The 15,946-nt window shown below is 48.7% G+C and overlaps 1 protein-coding gene across 1 annotated transcript in view; it reads left to right on the forward strand.

Annotated features, from left to right (window-relative positions):
- Positions 1–15,946, forward strand: part of CNGB1 (cyclic nucleotide gated channel subunit beta 1) — an 82,294-nt gene that overhangs the window by 62,391 nt on the left and 3,957 nt on the right. The window contains exons 25-31 of the mRNA XM_074370662.1: positions 1,700–1,841; positions 2,598–2,757; positions 4,483–4,580; positions 4,677–4,760; positions 7,553–7,671; positions 7,933–8,079; positions 14,114–14,330. Of these exons, the coding sequence (XP_074226763.1) occupies positions 1,700–1,841; positions 2,598–2,757; positions 4,483–4,580; positions 4,677–4,760; positions 7,553–7,671; positions 7,933–8,079; positions 14,114–14,330 (967 nt within the window). The remainder of the gene's footprint in view (positions 1–1,699; positions 1,842–2,597; positions 2,758–4,482; positions 4,581–4,676; positions 4,761–7,552; positions 7,672–7,932; positions 8,080–14,113; positions 14,331–15,946) is intronic.

A 15,946-nucleotide genomic window follows, 5' to 3' on the forward strand; every position in this document is an offset into this window, starting at 1 on the left:
CCAGTGGCTTCTTTGTAGATTGTTGGTTCCAAACATCCCCTACTCCTTACAGATGCCCCAACCTTGGCCACAGTGCCATCAGCTGTCACCTTCTGTGATGGGCCTGTGGCCTGAGGGGGAGCCACACCTAAATAGAGAGTCCCAGGGTCCGGGGCAGTCCAGGCAGGCAGGAGGGGAGTCCTGTCATCAGTCGTGGGGTGGAGTGTGTCGGAATGGGGTCAGGGCCCAGCACTCCTTCATCAGCACCGGCCCTGCTCCCTATTCCCTCGGCTGCACCCATCCACAGCCTTGCTCCTGGCCAGACCATTCCTTCATTCACTCATTTACTTATTCATTCACTCATTCATTCATCCCCTCACAAGGGGATGGAGAGAGGACCTGAAGGCCCCTTCTATGCAAAAAGAACAGAAGCTATTCAATAATAAGATTTTTTTAATGATTATTATTTTAGTTAATAGACTATTTTTTTAGGATAGTTTTAAGCTTACAAAAAAGTAGATTGGAAAGTACAGAGAGTTCCCATATATATCTCCTTATTTTTAAGGCTTGGATGCTTATTGAAAGCTACCCACTAAACTAGTTACCCTTGCTCTGTGACCTTGGGTAAGGCCCTCACCCTTTCTGAGACAGTCTTCCCATCTACAAGATGGAGATAGGATTACATGCAGATTTCTCATCAATAATAAGCCCGTGCCTGGACAGGAGTCAGTGACCCAACTTCCTAGCTCTGGCCATTCTTACGGGGAAGCCTGCACACCAGGAAAAGGGTTCCTAACATGGGATCTAGAGATTTAAGGGGGTCACAATCCTCCATTGAAGTTGGCTACATTTTGGGAGCAGGCTGGCTTTTCCAAGGAGAAGCTTCCTAGCTTTCCTTAGATTGTCAAAGGGGTTAATGTCCCAACAGGCTAAGAACCTACGTCCTGGGCTGTGCCTGGCACCCATCACAGGCAGGCCTGGGAGGACTAGCAAGCAGGGCAAGGGAGGATGGCGCTGGCTGGCTGGGACTTCCCTCTGCAGAGACTTGGGGAGCTCTCGCTGCTCCGCAGTGGAGGGGCACACTTCCCTGGCAGTGTTACTCTTTTCCAAATGAGATTCTCTGGGGAACCCCAAGATCGGCAAAGCATAAGCAGTGAAGGAGGATTCCTCCAGAAGTCCAATGTCATGGCTAATAATAACTTCCAAAATAGTGACCACTTCTTGAGTGCCTGCTATAGGCCAGGGGCTTGAGGCCCTGAGTTCCTGGTATATCAGGACACTGGAGCCAGGACAGGCTCCGGACAGCTCCTGTGCGCTGGGAGGAGGACAGGAAGTACAGGAAAGCCGTCTGAGAGTGCCCTGGGTTTAGGCCCTGCCGATCTCACCCCTGGGAGGGCAGTCTGAAGGTGTGGACAGGTGTGTGAGGGACTCTTGCTGCTGTGTGATAATTAGACAAGCTCGGGGCATTTCCTATGCCTTTTACCACATGGTAGGACCCCATCACCCACACCTCTGTCTCCGACCAAGCCAGACAGCACCTGTGAACATGCTCTACAAGCTGCAGAGGGCTCTGTGGGCGGCGGGAGAGGTGGGGTTTTGCATTTAGGAGCTGTGACGTGTTTTCTCTTTTGCACATCGTGCATCTTTCCGAGCCAGGCTGCCCAGGCTGTGTAGGTTGGGGCCTGTGACGACTGAGGTCCCCTTCCTCTTCTCTCCCTAGTTACATTCGCTGTTACTACTGGGCTGTGAAGACCCTCATCACCATTGGCGGCCTGCCCGACCCCAGGACACTCTTTGAAATTGTCTTCCAGGGTCTGAACTATTTCACGGGCGTCTTTGCTTTCTCCGTGATGATTGGACAGGTAGCTGGGTCACTAGTCTGCCTGCAGGTCCCCTCTCCCTCCCTTGGCTGCCAGAAAAGTCACCATCTGTGCCTGTTCCTATTAGACTAAGCCCAGGAAAGAACACTGGACTGAGAGTCAGGAGCCTGGAGCTCTGGGAGCTGCTGGGTGAAGGGGTGGTGATGGGGGGGCAGGTCCCATTTCCTCTCTGAGGTTGCTTCCCATTTGAAATGTCAGTCCCTTCAGGACATCTGGAGAGCTGAGATGAATGGCTTTCTGCAGAGGCTGAGGATTTGGACTGTTTCCTTGGAGAAAAGCCCCTGGTAGATTCTAATCTGTGTGTGTTATGGGCAGAGGGGTGTAGCTCATATTGTAGTCAGTGCATGAGGCGGCCATCAGGGGTCCTCAGAGTTACCTTTGAGGGGCTCTGACTGAGGAGCAGTACACCTGGTTCGACACCGAGGGGCCACATTGTACCAGATTCAGCCTAGTCGGGTTCCCACCTTGTGTGGCCCCAGGGACCTGAGGCCACCTGAGGGGCCAGTAGCCTCTCTCATCCATGTCCACACTGGAGGCAGAACTTCCCCTGTTGGCCACACCTTTGGTGTGGACCTGGAATTCCCCCTCTCTCCTGCTTTCCACCACCCCCACCCACTGCTGCAAGCATGCACCCTGGTCCATGTTAAGAAACTGTGCCCATGACACATGTCCCCAAAGCCCGTTTCAGGGCCCCACTCTGACCCAGTGGCTTCCTTGACCACCCCTCCTTGCCGCCAGATGAGAGACGTGGTGGGGGCCGCCACCGCGGGACAGACCTACTACCGCAGCTGTATGGACAGCACAGTCAAGTACATGAACTTCTACAAGATCCCCAGGTCCGTGCAGAACCGTGTCAAGACCTGGTACGAGTACACCTGGCACTCCCAAGGCATACTGGGTAAGACTGGCCCTCCGCTTCCCTGGCCTCCTGCTCCCATCAGCTGCCCCCACCCAGCGCCCTGCCTTCCTGGGCCCTGCCCTCGTCCTGTGTCCCTGAGGCTGTGAGCACTGGGGCCTCTCTTGGCTGCGGCACCAACATTTAAGTGAGAAGGGCCTAGGGAGGACTTCAGAGTGCCCCATGCTGGGCCATCAGGAGACTCCTGAAGACCTGAGGGGCTTGTCTCCTGAATGCCCTGCCCCACCTTGAAATGCATCTCCATTCGAAGATGGAAGTACAATTGAAGTCAGGAGGAAAGGAAGACTTCCTGTCTCTGTCTCCCTTTTTCTTCATATGCATCCATACATATCATATATATTTTGTAGATTTTTGATGTTATACTTTGCTTCCAAAATTGGCTAAAACAATGCATTTTCATTCAGTGTGGTTTCTGCTTTCATGTCAATGATGAGGTATGCTCAGTAATTCTTGCAAAGTGTAAGAATCTTACCTGTAAATTGTTTCCAAATGTAGTGATATTTAATGGACTCTAAATGGATTCCTTAGTGAAATTTGAATATGCTAATTATATGTTAATTGACTTTTTTTTTTTTTAATGTTTCCTTTTTTTATCTTTAGGAGCTAGTAATTTTGCTTTCAGAGCCTCGACATCCTTTTGGAGGCCTCTGAAAAGCTTGTAGGCCTCTGGCAGTGTGACCTAGAGTCCCCCAAGGCCCTCAGCAAAATGAAAGCCCCTCCCCCCCCCTTTTGTGGGATTCATGTCTCAAAGAAGCCACACTTCAGGCCCAAGTTCTCCTGAGCTGGGGATGTTGGCAAGTCTGTGGACAATGCACATGACAATAGTTTCCAAGGCATGTTCACTTCCACTGTCTTATTTCATTCCAGTGACAGCCTTGTAACATCATTATCATTGCCCCCTTTCACAAGGCCACATATTAAGGATCGGAGAGGGCTCTGACCTGCCCAGGGTTGCACAGACCCAGCACTTGAGCCCTAAGCTAATGGTGGTACAGTGGGTGGGGAACAGCATTAGGGCCTGGAGGGGCATCTCCTGTCTCTAGTTACCAGCTCTCTGTTGCGCACTGTAGACCCCATGGTGGGCAGACATACTGCTCTCCCAGGATAGGCTCTGGACCACATTACCTGGCTGGGGTCCTGATTCCATCCCTTGGGTTGTGTGGCCATGGGCAAGTCACTGCCCTCCCAAGCCTCCCTTCCCCTGTCTGTAAAGTAGGTTATAGTAGTGGGGCGCCTCTTGGGCTGCTGGGAGGATTTAATAAAATCACCTTGGTGAAACATTCTGTAAAACAGTGCCTGGTACAGTAAATGCTCCACATACTTTAGTTCTTGCTAGTGTTCTTCTTATAACGTGAGTGGAGAAGACAAACCATTGGCAAACAATTGCAGTAAAAGGCATTATAAGTGCTATGGCACAAGGACTGATAACATAATAGCTGGGTAGAAGGATGTCAAGGGAAGCCTTCCTGGAGGAGGTGACATGAGTGCTGGGTTCTGAAAAATGAATGAACGGGGTTGTTCCCAGCAGAGAGAATGGCATTGGCAAAGGCCTGGAGGTAAAGAGGGTACCCTCCCAACCTAGAATGGTTCTGAATGGTAGAGAAATGGTGTGCCACGGGCCCAGCCAGAGCAGTGTGGGCTCAGCCCTTTGGGTGTGAGGGAGGGGCCTGGCCATGTCTCTGACCCTCGCCAGGCTCTTGTTTGCAGATGAGTCAGAGCTGATGGTGCAGCTTCCAGACAAGATGCGGCTGGACCTCGCCATTGACGTGAACTATGACATCGTCAGCAAAGTGGCGCTCTTCCAGGTACGACCGATCCAGGGGCCCCACGCTTGGGACTCTGGGAGGCCCCGAACCCACGCCTTCCTCTAAACAGCTCCTTTCCCCTCCTCTCGGGGCCAGGGCTGCGACCGGCAGATGATCTTCGACATGCTGAAGAGGCTCCGCTCGGTCGTCTACCTGCCCAACGACTACGTGTGTAAGAAGGTGAGAGACCCGGGGCAGTCGCAGCATGGTCAGGGATTCACAGCCCCCTGCCTGCTGGGAGCCAGGCTGGAGGGGGTGCCTTTGCAGGCCAGTGAGGCTTGCAAGCCTGGGGGGAGCAGGATTGCCAGTGGGAGGAGCACGGCGAGCTGACCCCGGGGCTCTCAGATTGTTTGGCCCAAGGAGGCTTTGTCCAGCTCCAGGCACTGAACTCAGATGTGCCTCTGGCCTGGCTCCCTCTTCATGGGAACATGGGGGCTAGGGTGAGGAACGCCACTTTACAGAAAAAGAAAGTGAGGAACCTAAAGAGGGGCAGGGTCTTGACCGTGTAGATGGAATTTCTTCCAGGGTCTTGGTCTTCCTACCAGGAAAATGGGGCTGAAGAAGGGGTGGGATAGGTCAGAGGTTGCAAAGTGATGGCTCTTACGTAGGATCAGTCCACAGATGTTTTATGAGTGGTTTTTTTTTATCTACTCCAAAAAAAAATGTTGAATTAGTCTCCAACCTTTAAAACTTGGAAGGTGTCACATAAAAATCCAGATTTCTAGCTGAAAACAGAAAATCTGCTAGCACTGAGTCCCACTTTCCCAAATAGCAAGAGTAAGCTGGAGTGGTGAAGGGGCTGGCTGAAGGTCTCTCCTGATGCCACAGGCCCCACCACCCTCCACTGCCCCATAGGCTCCCTTCTCTCCTTTACATCACCCACCTGATTATGGGAAACATTTCGGTTTGAATCCCAGGGCCAGACAGTGTTTAAGGCCCTTTCTGCTCCCATTCTTTGGGATTCAAGGTGAGACCAAGGTCACTCGGTGAGTGAGTGATCGGGGTCGGGGAGCAGGAACCAGATTTCAGAGCTGTTAGTAAGGCGAGGTGTGTGTGCAGGGGTGAAAATATTGCTCAAGAACCTCTTGTAAGACTTAGGTACCTTCAACCCAAGGAGGCCCCCATCTCCAAGTTGTATGCTGTGCAGCGGTGAAGTTTCTGGAAGCCGAAAGCTGTGGGGAGGAGGACGAGGATGGTGCCGGTGGCTGAGAACTTAAAGCTTCAGCCTTAGAGGCCAAGAGAGGTTTGGGAGCCAGAGAGTGATTTGTCTGACATTGGAGCTACTTCTTAGCTGTGCAGCCTTGGGGAAGTGGCTTGCCATCTCTGAGTCTGGCTCTTCTCATGGGTAAAGTAGGGATATTGATGGTACTTCCCTCATGGGGTGGTTGTGAGAATTGAAAAAGGTGTGCCTGCGAAGTCTGGTCCTGTGGCTGGCACAGAGCTGGTGCCATTGCCGTTGCTGTCATCCTCAAGGGTAATGTAGACTTTAATTTCCAGGAGGAAAAGTGAATCAGATTGTTGGGGAGTTTGCCGTGGGAGCTGCAGGGAGCACTTGGTGAACATGTGTGAATGGCGCCCTCTGCTGTCAGGTTTTGCTCTGTGACAGTCTTGCTGACACAACCCCCCAAGGCCAGCCCTGAACTACCCTGGGCTGGTTAATGAGATGAGGGTGAGCTCTTTCCACCCCTCACACTTTGGCCCTGTGTCAAACCGGACACTGAAACAGAGAAACAAAATTTCCTTCCTTTTTGTTAAGAAGACCCTGCATGTGTGAAATGTCCAGGAAACATTGGTCAAATGAATCAGAAGTGTAAGCCACTTACCTGTCCTTGGTCTCTCTCCCTTTAAATGGGCCAAGTGTGAGGTAGCGGGCCAGGGCACAGCCCGTGAGGGCACGAGGATTGGACGGTGCATGGCAGACCCAGTATTTCTGATTGTAGTCGGAAACAAGCTATTCCTTCACGCATTCATTCATTTGGTTTAATTTGGGATTAAGACCCTTGTATCAGTCTGCTAGAGCAGCCATGACAAAGTACCAAGAATGGAATGGCTTAAACAACAGAAGCGTATTGTCTGACAGTTCTGGAGGCCGAAAGTCCAAGATCAAGGTGTCGGAGGGGGAGGTTCCTTTTGAGACAGCGAGAGAAGGATCTGCTCCAGGCTTCTCTCCTTGGCTTGTAGATAACTGTCTTCTCCCTGCGTTTTCACACTGTCTTCCCTCTATGACTGTCTCTGTCCCCAAATGTCCCTTTTATAAGGACACCAGTCATACTGGATTAGGGGCGTGTCACTCAACTCCAGTATGACCTCATCTTCACTTAGCTAATTACATCTGCAATGACCCTATCTCCAAATACAGTCACACTCTGAGGAGCTGGGGGTTAGGAGTCCAACACATGAATTTGGGGGAGTGGGGCACAGTTCAACTCGTAACAACCATGAACTCTGGAACTAGAACCCCTGGATTTAAATCCCAGCTCTGCCTTGGCCTAGCTTTGTAAATTTGGGCAAAGAATCCCTACCTCAGAGGGCTGTTAAGGATTAAGCAGGCTCAGTCGCGCAGAGCACTTAGAACAGTGCCGGGCAGATATGGGGGAGGCATAGGTGTCAGCTTATTGTATGAACCACTGTGAACCTTTCATGCCTCTGGCTCTCCATCCCAGCACATAATTGAGAATTTGCCAAATAGCATCACACCTGCACTTCCTTGTCTAGTGCTTTCCTCTCCATCACACCACTCACTCCCCACTGTAATGCTGTCAGGCAGGCAGGCCATCTTCCCAGTCCACAGATGGAGAGACTGAGGCCCCAGAGGGGAAATGACTGTCCCCACACTATACACCAAAGTTGGTGTCAGGGCTGAACCCCAGCCTGGGTTCCTCCGTGCTGTACCACCAGCCTCCGGCCCCAGCCCCACTGCTTTGGGTCGCCTTTGTGTGATGACAGAGGGACTCCCCCCTTCTCTGTTTCAGGGGGAGATAGGCCGGGAGATGTACATCATCCAGGCGGGACAGGTGCAGGTCTTGGGTGGCCCAGATGGGAAGGCTGTGCTGGTGACGCTGAAAGCTGGATCTGTTTTTGGAGAAATAAGGTCAGAGAGGGGTGACATGAGGGGACTTGGTCAACGGCTGGGGGAAGGGGGTGGCCAGTGGGTAGGACCACGTCCTCTAGGGCCCTTTGGTAGAAACTGCTGTGGATATGGCCCCGTACCTGCTGACACGTGCAGGTGGGCCCAGCTCTCACCTGCGTGAGGCCATCATTGTGCTCCAGGCCGGGGGTTGGAAATGAAGATATTAGTGTGATCCAGACTGCAGCCTCTGAAGGGTCTGACCTCCCTCCCTCTCTGCCCCAGCTTGCTGGCTGTTGGGGGCGGGAACCGGCGCACAGCTAACGTGGTGGCCCACGGGTTTACCAACCTCTTCATTCTGGATAAGAAGGACTTGAATGAAATTTTGGTGCATTACCCCGAGTCTCAGAAGTTGCTCCGGAAGAAGGCCAGGTATTTTTTTTTTTTTAATTAAAAAAAAATCTATGTATACTTTAGTGTGCATTTCTTAAGGACTAAGACTTTTTCTTACACAACTGTAGTAGCTTGCTTCAAATCAGGAAGTTCAATATTGAAACAATGCTGTTATCTCAGCCCTAATCCATAGTCAAATTTTGTTAATTGTCCCAACAGTGTCTTTTACAGTTTTCTTTTCTTCTTCCTGGATCCCATGTTGTAAGACATTGCCCAATGACTTTGGTCTCTCTCCATCAGGGATTGAAGTGCCTCTCCTTTCCCCTCTGTTTAATGATTTTGACGTCTCTGAATAGGTTCTGCGTTTTGGGCAGGAATTGCTCATAAGTGATGTGTCCTTCTCAGTGCCGTGATGCTGCTTTCTCCCAGTACTGATGATGTTGGTTAAAGTTTCTGTACCCTAAAGTTATGATTTTTCTTTGAAATTAATGAGTACTGAGTGGGGAGTCACTTTGAGATGACGTAGACTTCCTGTTCCTCGTCTAACTTTAACTCACTACTTTCAGCATCCACTGAAGGTTCCTTGCAATGATTGCCACAATGGTTGCAAATGGTCGTTTTCTAACTCCATCATGGCTTCTACATTTATTAGCTAGCATTCTACTGTAACAAGAGCTTTCTTTTCTTTCTCACTTGTCCATTCATTTATCTATTTGTAACAGTATGAATTTGCTTTATTCCATGGATATCCTGTTACAGTCATTATTTTGATGCCTAAATTGTTCCAGATTGGCCACTGGGTGCCTCCTCAGGCTGGCTGTAGTGAATCTTTGTTACATCCCCCATCATATTTTAGCACCTGCTTGTTTATAGGCACGCTAAGGAGTCCTGGACTCACCTAGTCCTTTCCCTGCCACATTCCCGGAAATGGCCATTTCTCCAAGCGGGCTTGATTCCTTTTAGAGGGGAATGGTTTTTAGAAACCAGGATCTGAGTACTAAGTGGTTTCATTGCTAGTGGGGTGCTATTAGGCCTCCACAGTGGACAGAGCTGGGAAATATACCCACATATACACCTGTCTGTAGAAATGCAAATATATATACATGTGTGTGTATATATATACACACATAGTATATATATATATACACACACACACATATATATATATATATATATATATATATATATATATATATATACACACAATATATATATATATATATATATATATATATATTGCACATACAGGTACAGATATCTCAGCATGTACTTCTTGGTCTGTGTCTATCTGCATCTCTATACATCTCTATCTCTATTTCCACCTAGCTAGCAATTTCAATCCAGCATCACAGAGTTCATTCTAATCTTTTTTTCCATATTTGTATATTCTCTAACACTGAAAAATTTGACTCCCTTTATCCTTATTACATTTATTCACTTATTCAGTCCTACAAGATAGAGAAAGCAGGACCAGAATGCCTGTCCCTTACTGCTGGGAAGAAGGACTCCTTCCAAGTAGAAAGCAGTTCTTTGTGCCTTTGGCCTGAGTGCCTCTGATGGAGGTGTTGTGCTCAAAGTTATGTGGATTAGTTCTGTTTTCCTCCCTTTAGTGTGGTGGTTCTGTTCATTTGATACACAGTGAGGTTCACACGTTTTGGTTTGCATCCATTTTAGGGTTTCCCCCACCCTGATCCTTGTTGATTTTTTGTGTTTTGAATGTGTAGAACATTAACATGGCAGAATGTTACAAAACAGCACGCTCAGAGAAGCGGCCAGACTCTCCCCCAACCTCCGTTGCCACCCACCCTCTGTAGGAATCCAAACTCAGTAGTTCCACTTTTTTCTTCTTGTGTTTCCTTTTGCAAAAATAGGCAGCTCCATGAACATTTTCTTATTTCCCTTTCTGTCTGACACGAAGGGTAGCATACTGTAGATTCTCTTTTGCACTTGGCTTTTTTTCACACAACAATAAATCCTGAAGAACATTCTCTATCTGTACACAGACAGCTTCCTCATTCCTTTTGACAAACTGCAGAGCATTCCTATGAGTGGGCACTTAGGCTATTTTCAGTATTTTTCAATGATAAATAGTACTGCAGTGAATAACCTTGTGTGTCTTTATGTTGTGTTGTTGGGGAGTGGAAAAGCAGGTTTTTGCTTTCAGACCCTTAGACCAGGTTTCAAATTGAGTGATGAAGGCAGTACGTTGTGGTAGGAAACGCATAATAGGCTTGGAAGGCTGATAGGGCTCAAATCTGGTCCATGCTAGGTACTGGCTGTGTGACCTTGGGTAAGTTACTTACCTTTTCTGGTCTCAGTTTCTCCACTGTAAAATAAGGATTGTGGAGATGATTAAGTAAAATAATGTTGTGTCTCCAGCAGAGGGCCCGGCACATGGAGCGCTCAATAACTATAAATAATAATTGTTCCTTTTTATCCATTAAGTTCTGTCTATAATTTTTCCATGGATAAAAGGATGAAGCCTTTTTAATTCACCTGTCTGCTGGATAGCCCTTGCCTTTATCACAAATTCTTATTTTCTATTTCAGTCACCATAAATAAACTGACAGAGAATGGTCATGATAAAGGGAACAAACTCACCAACATTCATTCACAATAATTTATTGAGCATATAGTTCAAGGCCCTGGGGACACAGCAGGGAATAAAGCAGCTTACCTCCTAGTTGGGGAGACCAACAGTGGAGAACTGAATGTGTCAGCTGGGGATAAAGGCCATAAGGAAACGTAAAGTCACAGAAGGGAGATTTGTGAGCTCAGTTGGTCAGGAAAAGTCATCCTGGGGAAGTGGCATTTCAGAGAACTGCACAGAGTGAAGAAGTGAGCTGGGGAACTGCCTGCAGGGAAAAGCATTCCAGCATGTGCAAAGGCCCCTTGGAGGCACGGACTCAGTATACCCTCAGACCAGCAATCAAACGAGCATAGCTTGAATGGGATGGGAGATGCGGAAGGGATAAGATTGGGTAGGACTTTGTAGGTGAGCCTTGCAATGGCTTTGACTTTTACCCTGAGGGAGATGGGAGCTATGCAGGATTTATACTGAGGAGTGACTTACTGTGACTTAGGTTTTTACTGGATCCTTTTGGCAGCCCCTAGGTGAGTGGATGTAGCCCCAATGTTAGAGTATAGCACACACAAGGCGCTGTTTTAGTCGTAACCCCAAAAATCAGTACTCAAGGGCTTACGTGGACATTTGCAGATGTGCACAGATCAGCGAAAATTTTGAGTCCCCCGAAGTGCACATTCCCTGCTAAAGTTGAAAAAGGTGACCCGCTGCCTTCTTGTTTCGGCTCATATTGTAAACAAGTACTTTTTTTTGTGGTCCACTCTGGACCACATGATTCACATTTTTGTGATTTTTATTGGTGATTTTGCTATTAAAATGGCCCTGGGGGTAGTGCTGAAGTGCTGTCTGTGTTCCTACGTTCAGGCCTGGGTTAGAGAGCCAGAAGTTCGTTCTAAATGAATCAATGGTTTATATTAAATAAGATGTCTTTAAACAGAAACACACACAAGACCAGACTATGGAGCGATCAGGTGATGAAAATGTGTTGAGAGGCTCACAGGAACGGAATCCTGTATTCCCCTCAGAAGCGATGGGTCAGTAGTCACTAACTCAGTGTTTGCAGGGACTTTATAGAATTTAACTACCATGGATAATGAGAACTGATGGTTTATGGCTGAGAATGGGCACCAGGTTCCCCTCACCTTCCTTCCTCCCCCCTGCAAGGGGAGATCTGCTCAGAAAAGCCATGCTTATCGCTGTCATCCCGTTCCTGTGGCTGGGTTAGGTGTGGGTTTGGCAAATCAACTAGGATCCCTCAGAGGCTCGCTCCTGACCATGCCTGCAGTGTCCTGGCGTGAGGCAGCCAGGGGAAGGAGGGGGCCGATGGGCCTTGAAGTCCAGAGGGGACCGTGGCATGATTCATCAGAGGCTAGTTCTCTGGACAGGCAAGCTTGCGGAGAGAGGCAGGGGATCATGGACGAGCTCAGCCCATCCAAGGAGAGATGGGTGTGAGACCCACAGGGCCTGGTGCTGTCTGAGTTGCTGGGAGCCACATGTGGGATTCTGTCCAAGCTCCCCACTTTACAGACGGGGGAGTGGGCTGAGGCCCCAAAGAAGTAAGATGCTTGGCTCTGACTTTGCCGTTCCAAGAAATGAGGCAGAGAGGTCTCAGGCATGCCACTCTCTCCAGGGGTGAATTATACAGTCATTATAGTGAAGTGCGTGTCATCTGAAAATGAGGATAAATGTTCTTAATCTGGAAATGTCCCAGAGCTGGCTCGATGTTTCAAAACAGAGACAGCCATTAGCAATCAGCAAAGGTCCCGTAGATGGTTCTTTCGTGTCATTTGAGTACCACGCCGAGCCTTCCCGCAGACTAGAGTGCTGTGAATTATGGACTCAAATAACACAGGTGACAGAGCCGGTCCTGTAAAAGGCTTCTGATGAATTATCATGTTTATGGTCTCCTGGGGGAGCCTCAGTTAGAAAACGCAAGTCTTGGGCAATTAATATCAATATGCACAATTTAAATCCGTTGCCTCTGATTAGATAAGCAGCCAGTAATGGCCTCATTTTTAAACAAACAAGTTTTGCTGGAACCCTGATGTATGAATTTGCCAATTAGTTGTCTAGGCCCACTAGACTGCAGGCAAAACTCATTTGTTCTTGAGCCAGACCACTCATCACATATTTGTAACATGAACAATCCCTTATAAAAGGCTGAGGCTCTCTTTGATGGAAAATTCTCCCGTTATTTAGAGAATCAGGGTGGTATATTGCAGTTAGATCTGGGTTGTAACTCTGTCTCTGCCACTTCCTAGCAAATTTGGCTGCCACTCTTCCCATTCTGAGCCTCAGTTTCCCCAACTGTCAGTAGAATAATCCCAGCCCTTTCCATGTCACAGAGTATTGTCAGCGTCCAAGAAAATAATGACTACAATGCTGTTTAGTAATCAATAAGACCTGGGGCGTTGGAGTCAAAAGCATGGGTTTGAATTCCAGCTCTGCCACTTCCTAGCTGTGTGGCCTTAAGAAAGTTACTCACTTCCATAACCTCATTTGAAACAAGGGAGAATAATAGGACTACCTGTGAGGATGATGTGAGACTACAGGACAAGTGTACATCACTTACCTACTGCTGCATAACAATGTTACCACAAGTTGAGTCACTTAAAACCACAATATTTATTATCTCCGAGTTTCTGTGGGTCAGAAGTCAGGGGGATGGCTTGGGTGAGTCCACTACAAGGCAGTAATCAAGGTGTTGGCCAGTGCTGGGTCTCATCTCAAGCCTTGACTGGGGAAGGATCTGCTTCCAAGGTCCCATGGTTGTAGAACTGGGGGCCTCAGTTCCTTGCTAGTTGTTGGCTGGTGGCTCCCCTCAGGTTCTTGCCATGTGGGCCTCTGCCAAAGTGGCTGATCGCTTCATCTCCCAGCAAGGGAGAGAGTCTCCTTGTAAGACAGACCACAATCCTATGTGACACATTCACAAAAGTGACATTCACTCACCCTTGCTGTACTACATTGGTTGAAAGCAAGTCATGTGTCCCACCACCCTCAAGGGGAGGGAGACACACAGAGGTGTGAACACCAGGAAAAGGATCACAGGGGGTCACCAAAGAATGACTGCCTGTAAAGGACTGAGCACAGGGTCTGATGAATCCAGACACTCAGTAAGTGTTAACAGTAGTGATGGTGATGATGGTAAAATGACACGCAAAAGAAGGAGAAGCAAAAAGCTTGGGCTCTCTTTCACCTGGGCATCCTATTTCTGATTCCATATATTAAAGTCTCCTTCATTTCCTGTGTGACCTCAGAAAAGTTACTCAGCCCCTCTGAGCCTCATTTATAAGGTGCCGACAGTAAGACCCACATAACTTCCATTGTTCTGATTATTCAGTGAGATGTGACACCTCAAGCAGTGCCATGCTGGGCTCAGAAAAGCTCAAAAACCGTTAGCTAAAACAACCGTCATCACACAATTCAGCGAAAGGGCTCTGCCAGAACCGGAGCTTGCCAGTGATGTTAGCGGATGCTGCTTTCTTTCAGGCGAATGCTGAGAAATAACAACAAGCCCAAGGAGAAGAGCGTGCTCATCCTTCCTCCGAGGGCGGGCACCCCCAAGCTCTTCAGTGCTGCCCTGGCTGCAGCAGGAAAGATGGGTGCCAAGGGGGCCAAAGGCGGCAAGCTTGCCCACCTCAGGGCTCGACTCAAGGAGCTGGCTGTGCTGGAGGCAGCTGCACGACAGCAGCGGTTGCTGGAACAGGTAATGTCGTTGGAGACCTAGCCACCTGGTCTGTCTCAGCCACGTGCCAGAAAGAAGGCTGAGGGGCCCACACACTGAATTTTAGGGAATATTTTTTCTTCTTTGAATCAGTCAGGACTCATTTGGTTGTGAGTGACAGAAATACAAGCGACAGTGCACATTTAAATTAACTTGAGAAAATAGGGAATTTATTGGGGTAAGTCACTGAAAAGTTCAGGCAAGGCTGGATCTAAAAGTCCAAATGATGCCAACTGGATGAGTTCTGCCATTCTGTCATCTCTGCTTCCCTCAGGATGGCCCCAATCCCAGGCAGGCTTTAAGATGACATCCCCCAAGATTACATCCTCCTGGTTGAGCAGCTCCCACAGAAAGTACCTCTTTCCCAGTAGTTCCAGCAAAAAGTCCCAGGGCTCATAGTCATTGGACAGAATTGGGTCATGTGTCAATTCCTGAGCCATTCAGTGTGGTGCTCTGGGCAGACTGGCGCATATGCCCATCCCTGGACTGAGAGTTGGGTGTGGGGCAGAGAGGGCGTTCCCCCAAATGGAAGTCCGGGTGCTGTTGTGGAGGTAGGAGCAGTGGGAGTTGGGCAGGGATGTCTGTTACCAGACGACAGTGATGTTCTCATATTTAATGTTGTGTCTGTGACAATTTAACAGATTTGAAAGGAGAAGCCAAGGCAACAGGCATGGTGCTGGCTGTTCCCGCCCCCATAAATCTAAAGGGAATTTTAAAATTAGTTCTGGGGCTTTTTTCTGTGACTAATGCCAAGAATGCCAATTAGAATGATTGTGCTAATTATGGTTGTTCACGACTGCCCTTTAGGGAGGCTGCTGGGAAAGGGAGGATGGGGTTAGGCAGGAGCTCAGTGGCAGGGAGGGACAGCAGTGTCTGCATGACAGAATCCAATCCAGCCTGGTATCACAGCCCAGGGGACCCGTCCATTGGCCATTTGACAGCAGGTGTCTGGGGAGTGACACCAAAGTCACTTGGGGTTCTAAGACATTCTCCAGACTAGCCACAGACATGACTGGCTCACAAACTGTCAAGGGCAGGGTTCAGCTGGCAAGTTGGGGTCTTTAGTGCTGACTAGGGTCTGGGGCTCAGTGGACATGAGCTCCAAGAGTGTTCTCAGGACAGTGAAAGGTTTTATCTGAAATGGGGTTTGTTGCTTGTAAGTGTTAGCTCTTCACCCAGGCAGCTTGGAGATGTGAATTAAATTTGCATGCATATTCTCATAAAAGGCAATTTTAGAACAGCCAGGGCAGAATGACAGAGTGCAAGGAGCTCTTAAGTAGCAGTCTAAGTACACAGGTCCAATCCTGGCTCTGTCACTGCCAGCCCTGTGACCTGGGAGAAGCTCCTCTAGGACCCTCTGGGACCCAGATTACTCATGGCTGCCACATTGGGTGCAGAATATCTTGAATACCTTTTATAAAAGCATTTTAAACCTGGTGAAGCACTTGACCAACCTCCTTGTGATCCTTCTGGTTCCACTCATAGCGAGATGCTTCGGGATGATCCCATAATGGGTACCATCTGGTCATCCTGCCCTGGAAGTGTGTTGTCAGAGTCTAGGGTGGAACATGCACACCAAAACATGCAGAAACACCAAG

The sequence above is a fragment of the Camelus bactrianus genome, chromosome 9, assembly GCF_048773025.1.
Source record: "Camelus bactrianus isolate YW-2024 breed Bactrian camel chromosome 9, ASM4877302v1, whole genome shotgun sequence".
NCBI lineage: Eukaryota > Metazoa > Chordata > Mammalia > Artiodactyla > Camelidae > Camelus > Camelus bactrianus.